This window comes from Coregonus clupeaformis, chromosome 8 (genome assembly GCF_020615455.1).
Source record: "Coregonus clupeaformis isolate EN_2021a chromosome 8, ASM2061545v1, whole genome shotgun sequence".
Lineage (NCBI taxonomy): Eukaryota > Metazoa > Chordata > Actinopteri > Salmoniformes > Salmonidae > Coregonus > Coregonus clupeaformis.
The window spans coordinates 33658350-33681414 of NC_059199.1; the positions used below are offsets into that span (position 1 = coordinate 33658350).

At 41.7% G+C, this 23065-nt stretch overlaps 1 protein-coding gene across 1 annotated transcript; it reads left to right on the forward strand.

The window, feature by feature from the left end:
* The first annotated feature begins 1859 nt into the window (after positions 1 to 1859).
* LOC121571783 (protein disulfide-isomerase A3-like) lies at positions 1860 to 23059 on the forward strand. The gene is made up of 13 exons (XM_041883464.2): positions 1860 to 2123; positions 3963 to 4041; positions 7829 to 7946; positions 8025 to 8132; positions 14064 to 14193; positions 15275 to 15388; positions 15729 to 15854; positions 17078 to 17260; positions 17509 to 17617; positions 17753 to 17881; positions 18710 to 18789; positions 18925 to 18982; positions 21567 to 23059. Exons 1-13 carry the CDS (start codon positions 1963 to 1965, stop codon positions 21654 to 21656), a joined length of 1485 nt encoding a protein of 494 aa, XP_041739398.2. The 5' UTR covers positions 1860 to 1962; the 3' UTR covers positions 21657 to 23059.
* Positions 23060 to 23065: the final 6 nt, after the last annotated feature.

The following is a 23065-nucleotide window of genomic DNA, read 5'->3' on the forward strand; positions in this document are numbered from 1 at the left end:
TAGTGTTCCCTTAATTTTTTTGAGCAGTGTATATCAATATTAACTTTGTTACAGGATGTTAAAACTGCACTTGTCAATTTTCTACAGTTTGGTTTTTCTAGCAATCACACCTTCCACATGGTTAATCATGATGCCATGAATAGTGTGCAATAGATTCAATATTTCAAACCACCATAGTGTAGAGGCAGTAGCAGCATGTTTAATACTATTGGTCATTTATTTTTGTAAGTTACATTGGAAATAACAGTAAATGCTTATGACTGAATTATGAATTACTCACGGCAGTTTCTCCAGTTTGCAGTGTGGACTCATCAGTTCAGCATCAATACACAGAACTTCTGGGTCTCCCATGTCATTGTAACTGAGGTCCAGCTCTCGCAGGTCTGAGCCGGGTGACTGGAGAGCTGAGGCCAGAGTATCACAGCACTCCTCATTTAAGATTACATTTGTCCAGACTAAACATATGGGTGAAAAGAGTACATTAATAACTATGAATTTGAATGGTTGAAGCATGATCAAGGCAATACCATGTCTTCATCACGTGCAACAGTACTCGCCTGGCACTCCTGACGTTCTTCAGGACAGGTATCAGCCGCTGTTGACCGGCTGCTAAGGTATTGTAACTCTTCTGGTCAAACTCCTCCATCCTCTCCTCTGACATCAGCAGCACATAGGCTAGGGCTGAGCATTGGTGTGGCTCCAACTCTTTGTCTGAAAGAGTTCCCGATCTCAGGGAATCCTGGATCTCCTCCACTAGAGAGTTGTCACCCAGTTCATTCAGACAATGGAACAGGTTAAGTGTCCTATCTGCAGAAGATTCCTTCTTGCTCTTGTCTTTGATGTACTTGACTGTCTGTTAAAATGTATTCCTCTCCCTTGCTGTCTATCCTGCTTCATGTTGAAAGAAATTGCAAGTGTTCACACACACTTTTTATATGGTGACCAATTGTGGTTACCACTGTGAAATCAATTAGCAATAACGAGTAGTCATTATGTATGGTTATCATGTATCATACATGTAATTTAGATGTTTATACTTTACAAACATACATTTTATTTATGTAGTTCTCAAAATCCATATAGTAGACAAACTAGTTTAAAATCTATAGGTTTACCAAACGGTTAAGTGATTAACCATTAAGCGCAGTTGGATTAAGTGATGGTCAAATTTAAACAAATAAGAGAATCATATGAAAAGTATTGTAAGCATTGCATTGTGAAAGGCAATTTCTTTATTTCTAGATGAAACTGATTAGGTTTGGTGAAAAAGTAACTGTGATTTTGTGTGTTGTACTTAGTCAATTGAAAATGTGCTTAAAGTTGAGAAAAAAAATGCCTTTTTGATGATCTGTTTTGAGTTTTTTACTAAGAGTTGTGAAATTTTACCACATACTTGTGAAAATAGTACCAAAGCGATAAAAAAAAAAAAACGAAATACATGTTTCCTGATCTTTCTTACGGTATATATTTCAGATATAGGGCAGACACTTCAGAACAAATGTCTTTTTTTGGGAGGGGGGACTATCTGTTGTTCCACGTAGTGAATTGGTAATTCAATGCGCTTGTATGGGCTAATGGCAGTAAGGCCAATGTTTTTTTGATACTTCAAGGGGTCTTAAAATTCAAAATCATATAGCTAAATGATCCTTGGTATGACCTTCTTAAAACAATTCCATATAGCTATAGCTTAGTCCTGTATGGTAGAGTAGGGTTGTACTATGATTGACGTCAAAGTGGACCAATGTACTACTTACATCGCATCAACGTATGTCCTCCTCGACCAATGACAAGACCATTTTCCGGCATATTCTGTTTATGTCCCACCTCCCACTTGTCTACTCTATTGCGTTTTTCGGAAGAGGAGCCGGCAGGTGACAGTGAGGGTCTTCTCCACAGCATAGGGGCTCTTTTATGTTTCTGTATTTCATTTGAAGATTCTGTTTACTTGAAGTATTTAGAAATATGGCTTCCTTTTTGACGCTCATCCCGCCTTTCTTGTTATCGGTTCTCATATTTTCTGGAGTGGTAGTCGCACGGGGTGATGTGCTCGAGCTAGGGGACGCAGATTTTGATTACCTGGCAGCGGAGCACGAGACCATGCTAGTGAAATTCTACGCTCCATGGTGAGAGAAAATACAAATGAAACATTATTTTATGTCTATATCCATTTTCATTTGTAGACATGCAATGTCATTTTATGCAAATGTCATTTTATCGGCTAGGCAACTGTCCCAAGACATGTTCCGTTAGTCAGCTAGTAGCTAACGTTATGTAGCTATATTTTCAGTATCAGCAATCAGCTGCCAAGCTCAAGGCAAGTAGTTAGCTAGGAGATGGCCATATTTGCAAACAGTATTTGAGCAGTGGCGGTGCGTGGGTAAAATCACTGGGGAAGCCAAGGTCGTCGTCGTCCCCCCCCAAAAAAACAAAACAAATTACAACCTATGTGTTGTGATAATTGCGTTAATTCATATGCCATATGCCGAGACAATAAGAAGACACCTTTGTTTTATCACAAAACCGGAGAGCAACTTCTGTCCAGTGAAGTCCACAAACCATATTGCATGTACAGTATCATACTGTTACATGACCTACAGCATGGTCAAGCAAGTTAATGTTTCTGACATTTTCGGCCACTAAACAACTACAACTATTGATTTAGGACCACAGTTACCGCAAGTTGCAAAGAAAACAGGAGCTGCCTCCACTATTCCAGCACCATTTCAACTTCAACATTTCAACATCATCAAATCACCTCTGCTTAGTCTAAAACAGTGACAACTAAAAGATACCAAAACAATTTAGTCCAATCAACGAAAACTAAATATGATGTGGCTGTCCAGGGTCCTGATTTCTGTGTGTGTGTGCCTTCATGCAAGTAGAAAAACATGTTGACTCACCCTACTTGTAGAGAAAAGCCAATGCCATCCTCCTCCTCTTTTTCATGTGGGCGAAACGGTCTATCACTCTGTCATATAGTACAGGCTTACATTTTTTGTTGTCCTAGGTTACCTGGCTAAAATGCTTGCTCGCTAGCCTAACTTTCATTAGCTAGTTAATATTAGCCTTCTACATCTAGCTACATATTGCACTTTCATCCTCTCAGGCCAGGGGCACAATGTATTAATTAATGGTTGGATCAGAATCGCCCTTATAATCATTGGCCAGTACAGAGAATTAAGTAAAACCACAAGTCCAACTCCCTATCTCCATCCATGGCTAATTTAGAAAAGGGACAATTTTAACTAGCTAGCCACCGGAGGACAACACAACGAGATGCAACAATTCACGTTTTTATGTCAATGACGTATACTCTCAATGGGATTTGATAGGAGTGACGCCAAATCCAAACTGGCTTCCCTTGACATATTTTTTGGGTGCACCAGGACCATTCACAGTTGAACTTGCTCAGTTTAGCTCAACGCTGATTGGCTAATTTTGTATACTTTTTTTGTCAAGGGAGGCCAGATGCTCGCTGGCTTCCCTTGGCTTCAATGCTATGGGTGGCAACAATGTCATACTCGTTTGGACCAGACATAATCAGATAGATGGCCTACACGTACAGAGACAGAGAGTCGCTGTTTCAATCCCTCGGGTGCTTTCTCCTCTGAGATACATTCAGCCTTTTGCAAATTGAAGGAAAATTATGAAACACAGAAAGACGAAAGATACATTATTTTATGTTTTTAAACATTTTTCTTGTTCAATTTTTTGGGGAAGCCTGGCTTCCCTTGGCATCCTTGAATACACACCACTGTATTTGAGGGTGAGCTATTGATATTATTCTTCAAAATTGGCTTACCTTGGTCAATATGATTTCTTTAAAACCCCAATTTTACAGGTATAACAAATTTCTACCCACTTATAACTATGTTATCAATTGGATTGCCTGTTCCTTGATTCTGATTCTGTGCCTTGCGTTATATCTACACTAATGTACTGTATGTTTATTTGCTCTTCAGGTGTGGACATTGTAAGAAACTAGCCCCAGATTTTGAGACCGCAGCCACTCGACTAAAGGGGACAATTCCACTTGCTAAGGTGAATGCATAACAATGAACACTACCGGTCAAAGGTTTTAGAACACCTACTCATTAAAGGGTTTTTCTTAATTTTTACTATTTTCTACATTGTAGAATAATAGTGAAGACATCAAAACTATGAAATAACACATATGGAATCATGTAGTAACCAAAAAAGGGTTAAACAAATCAAAATATATTTTATATTTGAGATTCTTGAAATAGCCACCCTTTGCCTTGTTGACAGCTTTGCACACTCTTTGCATTCTTTCAACCAGCTTCACCTGGAATCCTTTTCCAACAGTCTTGAAGGAGGTCCCACATATGCTGAGCACTTGTTTGGCTGCTTTTCCTTCACTCTGCAGTCTAACTCATCCCAAACTATATAATATAAATAAATATAATAATATAATATGCCATTTAGCAGACGCTTTTATCCAAAGCGACTTACAGTCATGCGTGCATACATTTTATTTTTTTGTGTATGGGTGGTCCCGGGGATCGAACCCACTACCTTGGCGTTACAAGCGCCGTGCTCTACCAGCTGAGCTACAGAGGACCACAATATATCATATCAATTTGGTTAAGGTCGGAGGATTGTGGAGGCCAGGTCATCTGATGCAGCACTCCATCACTCTCCTTCTTGGTAAAATAGCCCTTACACAGCCTGGAGGTGTGTAGGGTCATTGTCTTGTTGAAAAACAACTGATAGTCCCACTAAGCGCAAACCAGATGGGATGGCGTATTGCTGCAGAATGCTGTGGTAGCCATGCTGGTTAAATGTGCCTTGAATTCTGAATAAATCACAGACATTGTCACCAGCAAAGCACCCCGACACCATAATACCTCCTCCTCCATGCTTTAGGGTGGGAAATACACATGCGGAGATCATCCGTTCACCCACTCTCACAAAGACACGGCGGTTGGAACCAAAAATCTCAAATTTGGACTCCAGACCAAAGGACACATTTCCACCGGTCTAATGTCCATTGCTCGTGTTTCTTGGCCCAAGCAAGTCTCTTCTTCTTATTGGTGTCCTTTAGTAGTGGTTTCTTTGCAGCAATTCAACCATGAAGGCCTGATTCACAGTCTCCTCTGAACAGTTGATGTTAAGATGTGTCTGTTACTTGAACTCTGTGAAGCATTTATTTGGGCTGCAATTTCTGAGGCTGGTAACTCTAAAGAACTTATCCTCTGCAGCAGAGGTAACTCTGGGTCTTCCTTTCCTGTGGCGGTCCTCATGAGAGCCAGTTTTATCATAGCGCTTGATGGTTTTTGCAACTGCACTTGCAGAAACGTTCAAAGTTCTTGAACTATTCCGTATTGACTGACCTTCATGTCTTAAAGTAATGATGGACTGTCGTTTCTCTTTGCTTATTTGAGCTGTTCTTGCCATAATATGGACTTGGTCTTTTACCAAATAGGGCTATCTTCTGTATACCCCCCCTACCTTGTCACAACACAACTGATTGGCTCAAACGGATTAAGAAAAACAGAAATTCCACAAATTAACTTTTAAGAAGGCACACCTGTTAATTGAATTGCATTACAGGTGACTACCTCATGAAGCTGGTTGAGAGAATGCCAAGAGTGTGCAAAGCTGTCATCAAGGCAAAGGGTGGCTATTTTAAGAATCTCAAATATACTTTTTTGGTTACTACATGATTCCATATGTGTTATTTCATAGTTTTGATGTCTTCACTATTATTTTACAATGTAGAAAATAGTACAAATAAAGAATAACCCTTGAATGAGTAGGTGTTCTAAAACCTTTGACCAGTAGTTTATAACAAAATGACCAGGTGTTGAACTCTTGCCGTCATGCAGGGTAACACAATGTTAATTGGGAGTTGCATGCCCTGCATGGCCCACTCTCACTGCACTGGCATAGTGTAAAGTTTGTTAACAGAATGACAGCACAAACCGTCATTCTGTTACCAAATTTGCATCTGACCTGTTCTTCAAGTATAAGTGTTTTTGTAAAGTTTTCTGTGGAAATTGATAAAAGTGTACCTTGTGCATAGAGTTGTCTGGTTTGTTTAACTTCGCAATAATTGAAATGAAGTTATACCTAGGCTAAATATAAGCCTTCCACAACCCACTAATCATTTAATTAGTCTATCAAAATAGTTTAACCTGCTTTTTTTTCTTTAAAGAAAATATATAATCACTGATCTGGCTTTCAAGTCTGTCTATGAAAATGCCCTTTTTTGTTACAGATTGAACTAGAACCATGCATAATGCACATTCACTAATAATGACTAACTTCTTGCAGCAGGCATTAGACTATAGAAACACAGGTCTCATCAACAAATCAGATCAAATCAAATTTGTATTTGTCACATACACGTGTTTAGCAGATGTTATTGTGGGTGGAGCGAAATGCTTGTGCTTCTAGCTCTGACAGTGCAGTAATATCTAACAAGTAATATCTAACAATTTCACAACATATACAGTACCCAATACACACAAATCAAGTAAGGAATGGAATTTAAGAATATATACATTTATGGACAAGCAATGACAGAGTGGCATTGACTAAGATACAGTATAATATTATAGAATAGAATACAGTATATACATATGAGATGAGTAGTGCAAGATATGTAAACATTATTAAAGTGACTAGTGTTCCCTTTCTTAAAGTGGCCAGTGATTTCAATAGGCAGCAGCAGCCTCTAATATGCTAGTGATGGCTATTTAACAGTCTGATGGCCTTGAGATAGAAGCTGTTTTTCATTCTCTCGGTCCCAGCTTTGATGCACCTGTACTGACCTCACCTTCTGGATGATAGCAGGGTGAACAGGCAGTGGCTTGGGTGGTTGACATTGGGTGCTGTAGGTGTCTTGGAGAGCGGGTAGTTTGCCCCCGGTAATGTGTTAGGCAGACCGCACCACCCTCTGGAGAACCCTGCGGTTGTGGGCGGTGCAGTTGCCGTACCAGGCGGTGATACAGCCTGACAGGATTCTCTCAATTGTGCATCTGTAAAAGTTTGTCTCAATGTCTCAAGCCCACGTGCTAGTGATTAGCCAGCTAATCTTTAGAAAGTTAACTTCTCCTCTATTACAGTAAAATAATGTCTCAATGTGATTCAGTGTCCATATGACCGATTCTGTTGGATCCAAACTCAAATGCAAATAGCGAGTTGAATCCGCTTGACAGAGAGGAAGATGTGATCTCTTAACTTTGTTGGCGCGAGAGGCAGGGGGAGGGGCTTGGTGTGTGTGTAAACCATAGAGGAAGAAGCGAGAGGTTTCACTCTCAATCAAATCTGTCCAAAATAAGGCCAATGCGTTTCTATGGGCTTATTTTGGACCTAAGCTTGTCGCTTGCCTTCCCCCCCTTTGGGACAAGACTCCCATTGTTAGGGCGGAGACGTGCATCTCGTCATTATATACTGATCTCTGGTGTAAATGGGAAGGTGCACACAGTACAGAGGAGTGAAGGAGACGAGACCAACAATACAGCACGAGAACAAGCGGACATAAATGCTCATAACGAAAAATAACACAAATAACACACTTGCAATACAGGCATTTGGAATATCGCGCAAAAACATCAATTCAAATTAATCGAATTAATTCTATATATCGCCCAGTCCTACTTTATATTGCCTCTGGCATCTCTCTGTCATTCTCTTCCCCCCCCCCCTTTTTCTCACTCATTTTGCTTTCTATCATTTTTTTTTGTATCTACCCCTTTCTTTCTCTCTCCTCTCGCACTCCCTCTTTATCTCTCTACCTCCCTCCTTCCCTATCCTCTCTATCTTTCCCCCTCCATCCATCTCTCTCTCTCTCACCCATCAGGTGGACTGCACAGCGAGCCCAGACACATGTGGGCGTTTTGGGGTCACAGGGTACCCCACGCTCAAGATCTTCAGAAACGGAGAAGACTCCTCGTCCTATGATGGGCCACGCTCAGCAGGTGTGTGTCGTTGAATGTTGTTAATTAGAGTACACTAATCATGTAGGCCTACTAATGAATTTGTCTGCATACATACAGATGGCATTGTAAACTTCATGAAGAAGCAGGCTGGACCCAACTCCGTTACCCTGCGCAGGGAGGCAGATCTCGAGGCCTTTGTCAACCACTTTGACGCCAGTGTAGTGGGTAAGTAGTACTCTAGAAGAGTATAGTTATGTTTGTTCATAAAGGTCCAATGCAGCAGTTTCTATCCCAATATCAAATCATTTCTGCGTAACAATTAAGTTCCTTACTGTGATTGCTTTTAATTAAAATAGTAAAAAAGAAACAAAAATAGCTTCTTAGCTAAATGCAATTTGTCAAGCATTCCACAAGGATGCTGGCCCATGTTCACTCCAATGCTTCCAACAGTTGTGTCAAGTTGGCTGGAAGTCCTTTGGGTGGTGGACCATTCTTGATACACATAGGAAACTGTTAAACGTGAAAAACCGAGCAGCGTTGCAGTTCTTGACACACTCAAACCTGTGCACCTGGCACCTACTACCATACCCTGTTCAAAGGCGCTTAAATATTTTGTCTTTCCCATTCACCCTCTGAATGGCACACATACACAATCCATGTCTCAATTGTATTAAGGCTTAAAAATACTTATTTAACCTGTCTCCTCCCCTTCATTAACACTGATTGAAGTGGATGTAACAAGTGACATCAATAGGGAAGCAAAGCTTTCACCTGGATTCACCTGGTCAGTCTGTCATGGAATGTTTTGTATACTCATTGTATATGCATGGGCGTTATGGCCTAAAACCATATCTAGATCACAGAACGGGACCGCCGAGTGCTGAAGTGCGTAGCGTGTAAAAATCGTCTGTCCTCGGTTGCAACACTCACTACCGAGTTCCCATCTGCCTCTGGAAGCAATGTCAGCATAAGAACTATTCGTCGGGAGCTTCATGAAATGGGTTTCCATGGCCGAGCAGCCGCACACAAGCCTAAGATCACCATGCGCAATGCCAAGCGTCGGCTGGAGTGGTGTAAAGCTAGCCGGCATTGGACTCTGGAGCAGTGGAAACGCGTTCTCTGGAGTGATGATCCACACTTCACCATCTGGCAGTCCGACAGACGAATCTGGGTTTGGCGGTTGCCAGGAGAACACTACCTGCCCCAATGCATAGTGCCAACTGTAAAGTCTGGTGGAGGAGGAATAATGGTCTAGGGATGTTTGTCATGGTTCAGGCTAGGCCCCTTAGTCCAAGTGAAGGGAAATATTTTCGCTACATCATGCAATGACATTCTTGACGATTCTGTGCTTCCAACTGTGTGGCAACAGTTTGGGGAACAAAGCGAGGTTCATACATAAATGGTTTGTCGAGATCGGTGTGGAAGAACTTGACTGGCCTGCACAGAGCCCTGACCTCAACCCCATCGAGCACAATTGGGATGAATTGGAACCCAGACTGTGAGCCAGGGCTAATCGCCCAACATCAGTGCCCGACCTCACTAATGCTCTTGTGGCTGAATGGAAGCAAATTCCGGCAGCAATGTTCCAACATCTAGTGGAAATCCTTCCCATAAGAGTGGAGGCTGTTATAGCAGCAATGGGGGGACCCACTCCATATTAATGCCCATGATTTTGGAATTAGATGTTTGACAAGCGGGTTTCCACATACTTTTGGTCATGTAGTGTATATCTCCATTTAAAAAAATACATATTTTCTCTAAATAAGCTTTGCTGTACAATTAAAGGTCAAATACACTGCATTTCAAACAGTCAGCAATAATCCAATGAATTCAGGGCGTCTGAAATTAGCCTAAATATAAGCCCCACTAATAATTGAAATATTTTATCAATCAATTGTTTAACCTGCTTTTTTGCAATAATCACTGATCTGGCTTTCAAGTCTGTCTATGATAATGCCCTTTTTGTTAAAATTTTTACCAAAACCATGCATAATGCACATTCACTAATAATGACTAACTTCTTGTAGCAGGCATTATAAACAATCTCTCAAGCACAAGCTCACATGCTAGTTAGTAGCCAGCTAATCTTTATATTTCAAGTTTAGCCAACTTGGATCTATTTGCTAGCTAGCAAGGCAGAACAGTTGAATTGTTATAAACACACCCTTCTGTCCTTCTCCAACTGTTTGAACAGAATGCTAGCCTGTCCACTTCTTTCAAATCAAGTGGCCTACCTTATTTCTCAGAATGAGAATGAGTTGCCAATTCCTTATATAATAATGTTTTATGCTTATTGCACATTTATAAAACACAGATAAGACAGCTAGAATAACAGTCTTTGGCTAAAATACTGCTAACGGTACATGGTACCGCAATATTTTAGCATTAATTTTCCAGAATCAATGTTCATTGATACAGTGTCTGCTCTGCACGCAATTTGAGTAGTTGAGACATAAAAAGGGTATTGTTAGACAGGTTAATTTCTCCTCTATTACAGTAAAATAATGTCTCAAATGTGTTTCGGTGTCCATATGACGGATTCTGTTGGACCAAACCTCAAATACAAATAGCGAGTTGAAACCGCTTTTCAGAAAGGAAGAAGTGATCTGTCAACTTTGTTGGTGTGGGGTGTAGGGGCTTGGTGTGTGTGTGTGTGTGTGTGTGTGTGTGTGTGTGTGTAAACAAAGAGGAAGACGCGAAGCGAGAGGTTTCACTCTCGCCAACATCTGTCCAGAATAAGGCCAATGCGTTTCTATGGGCTTATTTTGGACATAAGCTTGTCGCCTGCCTTCCCACCTTTGGAACAACGACTCCCATTGTTAGGGCGGAGACATGAGCATCTCGCCATTATATTCAGATCTCTGGTGTAAATGGGAAGGTGCACAGAAGGAGCGAAGGAGACGAGACCAAAAAGACATGAGAACAAGCGGACATAAACACTCATAAAAACCCTAAATACAAAAAAACTTGATTCGTGCGATACAGGCATTTGGAATATTGCGCAAAAACATATTCAAATTAATCAAATTAATTCAATATGTCGGCTAGCCCTAATATACATATTCGTCTCCATTTCAGCTCCAACTGGTAGATTTAAAAATACTCTGATCTTGTAGATCAGGGGTTCCCAAACTGTTTTGGCCCACGACCCCATTTTGATATCAGAAAATTTTAGATCAGAAAAAAATTATGTAATTAACAGTATGAAAATATATGCACTCACTTACTATAAGTCGCTCTGGATAAGAGCGTCTGCTAAATGACTAAAATGTAAATGTAAAATAATGTTTACTTTTTTATTTGGGGCTACGACAGTCAATTGAAAAACATTCCAACAGTATTTCTGATTGTCTTCTCAACTCACCATCACATACATTTAATGTGGGGCTCTGACATAATGTCTCTTATCGCACCACCACTAATGAGATGGGTGTACTTGATGCATGTCACATCAGAGCTTCTCAAAGTCAGGGGGCGTAGTCGACAGTGCGCACCTCATCTCTGCTGTCACATCCAACCTGGATCGATATTTGGTTTTGATGCAGACGAGAGCACTGAATCCAGCATCACACAGATATGAGCTGGCAAAGGGTAGCCTACCATGAGTTTTATGGTGCTTTCAAGACAACTGGGAACTCTGAAAAATACAAGGTCAAATCATGACGTCATTGATCTTTAGGTTGGAAATTGGAGCTCTAGAAAGAGACCAGAGTTGGAATTCCGAGTTGGATGACCGTTCAAAACAATTTTTGCCAGTCGGAGCTCGTTTCTTTCCGAGTTTCCAGTCGTCTTGAACGCACTGAAGTCGGAAGTCGTTGATTTCAGAGTTCCCAGTTCCAAGTTCCCAGTTGTTTTTAACGCGGCATTAATGCTCAGAGGGAGACGGCAGGGTATTCCTTTGAATCAGGAACCAAAACTCCTCTGTGGTGACCCGTGAATGCATTCGGTCACATGACAGCTTGATTAGCTGTTCAATTTCACTTACTGGCATGTCAACTGAGCCAGGATCACAGTCAAACAGATTGGGAAGTAGGTCCCAAAGTGCTCTTCCAAGTGAGTGTTGGAGGTGAGCAGTCATCACTCGTGTGGGACTCTTACTGATGCTGTTTTCTGTTATTTTCTTTTCTTCAGAAAGTCAAGCAAGTCTGTTTTTTTTTTACATCCATTGTGAATGACAACAGTTCCTCTCTCAATGTGAAAAATCTTTCCAATACTCCCCCTCGATAACCACCAAGCCTCTGTGTGAAATAGAACATTGTCATGCTCTGATCCCATATCTCCACATAGTTTTGCGAACAGGCGTGCGCACAGTGGATGTGGTTTGATGTAGTTTACAATCAAAGTTACATGCTGCAGTATATCTTAGAGTTCTGTGCTCCGCTCTTTTGCTGCCAGTTGCTTTCAGTATATCATACAATTCGTCCATATGGCAGAGGGAGACACATTCATAACTAGAGTGCAGAGGACTGCCCGCCGTCCCGCCATAGATGGAGCCCCATCTGTGCAAAAGCCCACCATTTGATCCCATATGGAATCTGTTTTTTGTCAATATAGCCACGCAGCACACTGAACATCCCCTATGATGTTTTATGCTTGGGAATCGTGAGACAGAACAATATGTCCTCGTGAATAGCATCCCCCGACATGTATAGCGGACGAAAGTTAGTGCGTGGGCATCTCGGCCCTCACAGCTAACGGCCATTTGGAGAGCATAAGCTGGGGAATTTTTGAGTCGTTCAGCCAGAGCATAAATTATTTGTTTAACAGTGTTATCTGACAAAGACAGCTAGCATGACAGTCTTTGGCTAAAATAAAATGAGTTTCTGTGCCACTGCCTCCCCATACATTGTTTTCACCATATCAATTGCGGCCGGTAATATCAAAATCTCTGCAAAAGTGTGTGGTTTTGTAGCGTAGCAGGCCTAGCCATTCACCGTGAGAATGATTCAAGTGCAACGGTCAAGTGCGACCTTTTCCAATGATCTAAGGGCGCTCTCATTGAATTTTATCTTTAGATTTGAATAATTGTCATTTAGATTTTTAAGGTTAACCACATTACAATGATTGAGATACAAAGACGATATATATATATATATATATTTTTTTTTCTCTTCAGGATTTAGAAAATTCTCCTGCGACCCCATTTTCATATCAGTAGACCCCACATTGGGCCGGACCCCTAGTTTGGGAACCGCTGTTGTCGATTATTTAGGCACATTTTAGGTTTGGAGAGCCTTTACACACAAAATATATTGATGAATAAAAAATACAGTGGTTTGATTAATCCTGAAAGTTGTTATATTCAAGTTCAAACCATGAAATATTGGAAGGTGGAAAAAAGTGTACAATAAGGGTTGAACAATAGTCCTATAAATCTACCCTAATCCTCACTAATCATGGAACTGTATGACAACGGTCCAGTTGTCGTGAACCGTGCGCCAGGCTCCAGGTTTAACCTGCTACGTGTGGTCTGAGTTCCATAATCATTTAAATAGGCTACATGTCCCAAATTATTGCACAATGTTAGCCTAATATGATCCACAAATGCTAGTGACCATCATAAACAACTACACAGACGTGACAGAGGAAAGAAAGGTAAACCTAATGATATGAAATGATGCTAAATGAAAGCTACAAATTGAAGAAAACTAACACTAAAGTGACAGTTATAAATGTATGTGGTTATTACTGACGGTGGCTCCCGATATTGGCTAATATTTAACATGATACAAATTGTCAAATAAAATAAAGAAAAGCCTGAGCATATAATTACAACATTCTCATGCTTAAATTCAAGGTTAGAATACACATAGAGAGAAGTGCATAAAAAGGGAATTACGTTCCATTTACGTGCCTTAACTCGGGTCAGAATTGGCCCCAATGTGTATAATAGTGTGGATAATAATAATCTACTTCATAGTGTGGAAATGTGTATATAAAACTCAGGAAAATCACGTTTTTAACTGCACTGCCCCTTTAACTGAATCTTTGGCTCCCTGAATCTGTACTTTTCACATTGGTCATAAATAATTGAATTCATGTCCACTGCTCTGAAAAGCGTGTGAGAGGTGAATACAATATGGTGGAAGCCAACACACTAGATGTGTTTGAGAGGGCTAATGTACTTTCTTTCCATACTTCTCTCTCCCCTCTCAGGTTTTTTCTCTGGGCCTGACAGTGATCAGCTGGCAGAGTTTCTGAAGGCGGCCAGCGTCATGAGGGAGCACTTCCGCTTCGCCCACACAATCGACATGGCCCTGGGCCTCAAACACGGGGTGGACACTGAGTGAGAGCAAGAGAAAGGGAGGGGGAGGGATAGAGAGATGGGAGGGAGGGATAGAGAGATGGGGAGGGAGGGATAGAGAGATGGGGAGGGAGGGATAGAGAGATGGGAGGGAGGAAGGGATAGAGAGATGGGAGGGAGGGAGGGATAGAGAGATGGGAGGGAGGGAAAGAGAGATGGGAGGGAGGGAGGGATAGAGAGATGGGAGGAGGGAAAGAGAGATGGGAGGGAGGAAGGGATAGAGAGATGGGAGGGGAGGGAGGGATAGCGAGATGGGAGGGAGGGAAAGAGAGATGGGAGGGAGGGAGGGATAGAGAGATGGGAGGGAGGGAAAGAGAGATGGGAGGGAGGAAGGGATAGAGAGATGGGAGGGCGGGAGGGAGGGAGGGAGGGAAAGAGAGATGGGGAGGGAGGGAGGGATTAGGAGATGGGGAGGGAGAGATAGGGAGATGGGAGGGAGGGATAGAGAGATGGGGAAGGAGAGATAGGGAGATGGGGAGGGAGGGATAGGGAGGGATAGAGAGATGGGGAGGGAGAGATAGGGAGATGGGAGGGAGGGATAGGGAGATGGGAGGGAGAGATGGGGAGGGAGGGATAGGGAGATGGGAGGGAGAGATAGGGAGATGGGGAAGGAGAGATAGGGAGATGGGGAGGGAGGGATAGGGAGGGATAGAGAGATGGGGAGGGAGAGATAGGGAGATGGGAGGGAGGGATAGGGAGATGGGAGGGAGAGATGGGGAGGGAGGGATAGGGAGATGGGAGGGAGGGATAGAGAGATGGGGAGGGAGGGATAGGGAGATGGGAGGGAGGGATAGAGAGATGGGGAGGGGGAGATAGGGAGATGGGAGGGAGGGAGGGAGATATAGAGAGATGGGAGGGAGGGATGGGCAGAGAATGGGAAGAAGTGAGCGTGATAGAGAGTGAGTTCAAGATAACCCTGTAGAGTTCAATCAGGTGTCTTAGTGCTGGGCTACAGCAAAATTGTGTACACCCAGGAATGGATTGAGAAACACTGCTATAGTGTGACTGTAGAATGTGTGACCAACCGACTACAGTCTTATCTTTCTCCTCTGTGTCTCTCCAGGCGTGTTCTGCTGTTCAGACCCCCAAGGCTGAGCAGTAAGTTTGAGGAGAGTGTGCTGCACTTCACTGAGAAAATCACCACCCACACACTGCGCCGCTTCATCAGAGACAACATGTAAGACTACTACTCCCATCTGTCTACTCTTCATCTACTCTAATGTCTGTGTTATTTGAATGTCTATTTTTTCTGCCTTACTCTTTCTTTCACTCTCTCCCTTTCTCCCTATCATATCCCTATCCCTCTTTCCATTACATTTTAAACATTTTAGTCATTTAGCAGACGCTCTTCTCCAGAGTGACTTACAGGAGCAATTAGGGTTAACCCTTGCTCAAAGGCACATTGACAGATTTCACCTAGTCGGCTCGAGGATTCGAACCGGCAACCTTTCGGTTACTGGCCGAACGCTCTTAACCTATATTTGACTGTCTAACATTATTGGTCTCCCTTCTTCCAGTTTCGGCATGTGCCCTCATCTGACCAATGAGAACAGAGATAAGCTGAAGGGGCAGGACTTGTTGACTGCGTACTATGATTTGGACTACTTGCGGAACCCCAAAGGCTCCAACTATTGGAGGAACAGGTTGGTACCACAAGACTTTAAACCAGTGATTCTCAACTGGTGGGTCACGGTAGGTTTTGAATGGGTCACGGGTGTCTGAGTAAAAAAACAATACTCCAATCTGATCTACATTTTGAGTTAGTTTAATCTCTGAAAAATATTTGTCTTCAATCACAGTATTTTAATTATAGAGCTATTAGCAGCGCTACTTAGCGGATTTGGTTGATTTTGTGGTCTCAAACCAGTGAGTTTACCGATATTCTTCATCAAAAATATGATGAATGGAATTATTGACAATGAAAAGGTGGGAATGTTGTCATATAATTACTAAATGTACTGTCAATATAGGAAAAAATATATGGTTTTCCAGATTGCATTTTGTAAAAAATAATTGCAATGTGAATATTGGGTCACGACAACCTGGTTCAATTTGGTTCCTGAGGCAAAACTAGTGTCACGACTTCCGCCGAGGCTGCCTCCCCTCCTTGTTCGGGCAGGCGTCTGCGTTCGTCGTCACCGGCTTACTAGCCACTGCCGCTCCATTATTCATAATTCCATTTGTCTTGTCAATCACACACACCTGGTTCTTATCCCCTCATTAGTCAGTGCATAAGTGTTCCCTCTGCCCCCCTTGTCCTTGTGGGTGATTGTTTGTTCGTGAGAGTAGTGTAGCTCGGTGGAGCTACTCGTACATTGTTATTGCCGGGGTAGATTTTCCCCTGTGCCTGTTTTGTTTGTCGCTATCCAGCGCTATTTGTGTACGACGGAATAAACTCTGCATTCGGTGATTCCCCTCCTGCGCCTGACTCCTTCTATCACACTCATCACAACCAGTTGAGAACCACTACTTTAAACCACACTCAGATAACCCACATTTAAAATAAACTTTATATTTTATTACAGTTCTGTTTTTCATTTAATACTGAAATCCTATTAGGTACATGTTGTTATTGTATTAGTTACAATTATGCTACACTCGTTTTTTTTATTGAATGATATTGAAATAATACCGTACATGGTTGTTGGGCAACTTATAAAATGTGACCAAGTAGTAATGTAGATATGTATGTATATATTCGCTTATATTATATGTATGTCGTATGTATATTTGTTTATATTATTTCTTTTGATTTAGATCTTATTCTACATACAATACATATAATATCTCAGCCCCAAATATTGTATACAAGGTGGTATATTAAGTCTCTTATTATTATTTCATGTCTTTCATTCTCTCTCTTCAGGGTGTTGAAGGTAGGTTCTCAGTTTGCGTCCCAGGAGCTGAGTTTTGCCGTGGCCAATCGCAGGGACTTTGTGGATGAGCTGGAGCAGGAGTTTGGTCTAGGTGCGTCGGACGGAGGAGATCTGCCCTTCGTAACCATCAGAACACGACAGGGCTTCAAGTACACCATGAGGGAAGAGTTCACGTGAGTTACAGACATAGAACCTCAACTAAGTCTAACTTCTGAGCTCTACCATATACAACCCTACTACCCCTCATTTTAACCATGAGGACATGGTCGTGAGTTACAGCAATATCAGACCCGTAACCACAGACAATTACTCATCCTTACCCAAACTCTAACCATCATCTAACATTAACCCTTATCAAAGAGGGTGATGTGGGATTGACAATGCCATAGAATAATTATTATTTGTTGAACCAATTTAACAGGCGAGATGGGAAGTCCCTGGAAAGATTCCTGGAGGATTACTTTGCTGGACGACTAAAACGTTACATCAAGTCGGAGCCTATCCCTGAGAAAAACAAGGGTCCCGTCAAGGTATGTTTGTCCTTGTGTATGGGTGTGTGTGTGTCTATTTCTGTGTTATTATTCGATACTCAATCACAGTATATTTGTGTTTCTGATTTTGTTAATTCTCACGACAATTCACACGGATTTTCTCACCACTCGCAGGTAGTGGTGGCGGAGTCATTTGAGGAGATTGTGAATGACCCTGAGAAGGATGTGCTGATTGAGTTCTATGCCCCCTGGTGTGGTCACTGTAAGAGCCTGGAGCCCAAGTACAAGGAGTTGGCAGAACAGGTGAGCAAGACCAAACACTCATACACAGGCTCACCAAGGCCGCATTTAACATCATTTAAAACTGTTAAATACTGGAACAGAATATTTTTATTTATTTACTGCCACCGTTCACGATTATAGCTTTCCTCAGAACAATTGTATGCCATTGAAAATTGTAATTTGTCAATAAACTAAGGAAAAGAGCTAAAGCCAAGTAAGGCCCTTTGTTCTCACTTAGTACGTTTACATGCACAGGAATCATTTGATACTAAACTGATTATGGCAGTAGGCAGATTATGCAATAGTCATGTAAACACCTAACTCTGCTTATCTTAACCAGCGTAAGGTCAAAATCGAAGTAAGCATACGGCGATTAAACACCTGGTTTTCTAATCAATCTTTGGAATTATTAGGACATGTAAACACCTTCATCCGCGTTCCAGCGGTGTGTTTGATCTGCGCATATGCCAGCACTGGTAGCGCAAGCCTCCCTCTTTAATGCAAGAGAAGTGAGTTCGGAACAACTGAATGTATGTGTCTTAGAAATAATGTTGTTTTCACATGCAAATGTTATATGTCCGAACTCAGAATCAAATATACTTCCCAAAAATAACATGGTCACTGTGGTAGAATGTTTATTTTGATTGGCGATTTTCTGCAGTGCCATCAGGTAGCCTGATTTCAGATGTGTCCATGTAAACAGGATTATTAGGGAAATCATTCTTCGTGCAAAGCATGTAAAGGTTTTAATCAAACTATTATATTAATCTGACTATCCACAATAATCGCATTATTGTGTGCATGTAACCATACTCATTGGTTGTTTCTCCTGTTTTCTTCTCCCATCAGCTCTACTCTGACCCTAAAATTGTCATTGCCAAGATGGACGCCACAGCCAATGATGTTCCACAAGGCTTTGATGTGCAAGGGTGAGACGCCACATTTCATCACCTGGTTATCCTTTCCCTTCTATCAGCACTCACTTATCTTTCCATTTATTTTCCCCCTGTCTCTGGTCATTCATTCATTGTGTTTCTCTCGCTCTCGCTTTTATTGTTCTGTAGGTTTCCCACCATCTACTTTGCTCAGGCAGGCAAGAAGGACCAGCCCAAGCGATATGAGGTGAAGTCTCCTTACACTGTTATTACCATTTTACGCAAGCAGACACAAACTAGTCTTAGACCAGTGTTTCCCCTATATTCATTTAGCAGCGGCACCCTGCCACTCCAAAACAAGTCAGTTCGTTACATTTCTGCCCTGCTAGAGCTGACCCGATCAACTGTAAGTGCTGTTATTGTGAAGTGGAAATGTCTGGGAGCAACAGCGGCTCAGCCGCAAAGTGGTAGGCAACACAAGCTCACAGAACGGGACCGCCGAGTGCTGAAGCACATAGTGTGTAAAAATCATCTGTCCTCGGTTGCAATACTCACTACCGAGTTCCAAACTGCCTCTGGAAGCAACGTCAGCACAATAACTGTTCGCCGGGAGCTTCATGAAATGGGTTTCCATGGCCGAGCAGCCATGGAAACCTGCCTAAGATCACCATGAGCAATGCCAAGCACTGGCTGGAGTGGCGTAAAGCTCGCCGCCATTGGACTCTGGAGCAGTGGAAAGTTCTCTTGAGTGATGAATCACGCTTCACCATCTGGCAGTCTGATGGACGAGTCTGGGTTTGGCGGATGCCAGGAGAAAGCTACCTGACCAATGCATAATGCCAACTGTAAAGTTTGGTGGAGGAGGAATAATGTTATGGGTCTGTTTTTCATGGTTCAGGCCTCTTAGTTCCAGTTAAGGTAAATAAAATAAAATAAAATTGTATTTGTCACATGCGCCGAATACAACAGGTGTAGACCTTACCGTGAAATGCTTACTTACAAGCCCTTAACCTCTACGGGACGGTTGAGCTAACGTGCGCTAATGGGATTCGCATGACTGTTGTAAGTAACAGCAACCTTTCCAGGACATAGACATGTCTTATATGGGCAGAAAGCTTAAATTCTTGTTAATCTAACTGCACTGTCCAATTTACAGTAGCTATTACAGTGAAAAAATACCATGCTATTGTTTGAGGAGAGTGCACAACAACAAAAAACTTATCACGGCAACTGGTTTGATACGTTCACCTCTGAAGGTAAATAATGTACTTACATTCAGTAATCTTGCTCTGATTTGTCATCCTAAGGGTCCCAGGGATAAAATGTAGCATAGTTTATTCAAATGTAGGAACTGTGTTCTACAGTTTGAACCCCTGCTGTCTCTGGCTCCACACCCACCCCGCCCGGCCATCTAGATGTGTGAAAGTTAGTGTATAAGCTAATGACCCATCATGTATGACATTCCTCGGAGTGTGTAAACTTACATTTTGTATAACCATATCATTTTTGTATGTTCTCTATAGGTGTGTATTTGAAAATTTATCAATTGACCAATTCGGCACATTTGGGCAGACTTGATACAAAATAGTCCAGTATTGCAATGCTTCACTTGATCAATCAGAAATTTTGCACACACACTGCAGCCATCTAGTGGCCAAAATCTAAATTGTGCCTAAACTGCAATATTATATTGTGGCCTTTCTCTTGCATTTCAAAGATGATTAAAAAAAACACATGTTTTTTGGTTTGTATTATATTTTACCAGATCTAATGTGTTATGTTCTCTTACATTAATTTCACATTTCCACACACTTCAAAGTGTTTCCTTTCAAATGGTATCAAGAATATGCATATCCTTGCTTCAGGTCCTGGGCTACAGGCAGTTAGATTTGGGTATGTCATTTTAGGCGAAAATTGAAAAAAAAGGGTCCGATCCTTAAGAGGTTAACCAACAATGCAGTTCAAGAAATAGAGTTAAGATAAATAAAATAAAAAGTAACACAATAAAAGAACAATAACGAGGCTATATACAGGTGGTACCGGTACCAAGTAAATGTGCGGGGTACAGGTTAGTCGAGGTAATTTGTACATGTAGGTAGGGGTAAAGTGACTGTGCATAGATAATAAACAGCGAGTAGCAGCAGTGTAAAAACAAGGGGGGTTGTAGATGATTCTGTGCTTCCAACTTTGTGGCAACAGTTTGGGGAAGGCCCTTCCTATTTCAGCATAACAATGCCACCGTGCACAAAGCGAGGTCCATACAGAAATGGTTTGTCGAGATCGATGTGGAGGAATTTGACTGGCCTGCACAGAGCCCTGACCTCAACCCCATCGAACACCTTTGGGATTAATTGGAACGCCGACTGCGAGCCAGGCCTAATCGCCAAACATCAGTGCCTGACCTCACTAATGATCCTGCAGCAATGTTCCAACATCTAGTAGAACGCCTTCCCAGAAGAGTGGAGGCTGTTATAGCAGCAAAGGGGGGACCAACTCCATATTAATGCCCATGATTTTGGAATGAGATCCACATACTTTTGGTCATGTAGTGTATATATTTCTGCCAAGATGTGCTTTTAAAGGAATAGTGTCAGATTGACTTTTTCTACTTACCCAGAGTCATTAACTCATGGATACAATTTGTATGTCTCTGCGTGCAGTTTGAAGGAAGTTGCTAACTAGCGTTAGCGCAATGACTGGAAGCAATGGCTAGCGAAACTACTTCTCCCGCTACCTTTGCCACCACTGCTGAAAGAATCCTAGGGGAAACACTGCATATACTGATGTATCAGATTTTAGGGCGCTTACAATGTTTTCCTCTGTAATTCCAGGGAGCCCGTGAAGTGAAGGACATCATCAAGTACTTGAAGAGAGAAGCCTCGCACGTCCCTGTTGTCAGCGGAGTGAGAGAAGACCTGTGAACAGAAGTAAGGCGATGGCAGGGGTATATGATGGGAAATGTAGCTTAAGACCCCTGGAATTACGGTTGTGGATACTCACAACTTCTGCTAAGATTCTTTATTTCTGATTAAATGACACTCCAAGAACCTACATCTACCCACAAGGATTTCTTTCCATGAAACAACAGTTTTGAAAGTCACACGATTGACTCTCCAGGAACAGAGCCCCTTGTAATTGTTCAGGAGGAGAAATAACATTTCTACAGAGGAAGAGAAAACAAAGAGTGAGGACTGCCAACCTCTAATGTCAAGTGACCTGGAAGGGAGATGAGGCTGATTGACTTGGCATAAGACTGAACCAAACCTTCCCAATTTACATTCATAAAAGGCCAAAATCAAAATGGACATCAACGGCATCAACTCACCAAGGAGCAGTTTGGTGCAGGTTTATCATGCTTCAAATACCATGAGATGAATAGGCGCTATATAATCTATTTGTTTCTATATAGGTCTTGACTTACCACCTGTATCTCAGAACTATAGGTCTTCCTCACCATTATAAGCCATACCATCCATTCCACCAATAATAACCCATTAACACCCCTAGATTGGCAGCTAATATTGAGCACTCTTTTGCAGTGGCATTTCACAAAGCAGGAGCAAGGAGTTGGTCAGCTAACCTTGCTTGTGTAAAATACTCTGAAATGGCTCCATATTTCCTAGTTCTAAAAGAAGTTCAGACAGGTATAAATACCCGCTGGTCTTTTTATGTGTACTTGAGCTACAGATTTGGTGTCATTCCAGACAGCACCAACAACCAACCGCTCACCCCCTATTTAGCGGCCTACTGACTGCATACATAACCCAAAACATCCCCACCCATTCTCCTTTTTTTTGTTCATGCAAATATCGAATTAACCATATTGGAAAACTGTAAAGGCAATATTCAGATTGGTGGTAAAAAATGACAAGGAGCCACCATGGTCTTCTTGAAAACAAATGTTTGCACTTTATGTTTTTGAATATTCAGGTTTTTATTTATGTTTCTATCATTATATGCCATTTTGCCAGGATTTATTAGAGCAACTAACTTCCGAAAGGCATGTACCATGTTTGGATTTGGCTATGAAGGACAGCTGTGTGTGTGTGTGTGTTATTTATCATATTTATTAAATAGTATAGGCAATACAGTAAACAACATACTTTGTGCATAATGTGTGAAAACATAATGGATATTTGCTATCTTAATTGTCTCTTTTTTGACAGAGCCTTATGATTAATTTATTGATGTACATTTTATTTGTTGCAAGAGTTTGGCACTCAGAGGACCCATTATCCTTACAGTTTCTTTTTTATCTGCTAAGAAATGTTGATATGTCTTTAGCGTTTTCTCAATTAAAAGATGCTGAAACCATTTAATACAATTACTG

What these genes read in the sequence shown, in the direction of transcription:
- LOC121571783 (XM_041883464.2), top strand. Translation starts at nt 1,963, where the DNA reads ATGGCTTCCTTTTTGACGCTCATCCCGCCTTTCTTGTTATCGGTTCTC. An exon ending in GGACAATTCCACTTGCTAAG is followed by an intron (nt 4,042 to 7,828) that starts GTGAATGCATAA and finishes CTCACCCATCAG; the next exon opens with GTGGACTGCACAGCGAGCCC. An exon ending in AAACACGGGGTGGACACTGA is followed by an intron (nt 14,194 to 15,274) that starts GTGAGAGCAAGA and finishes GTGTCTCTCCAG; the next exon opens with GCGTGTTCTGCTGTTCAGAC.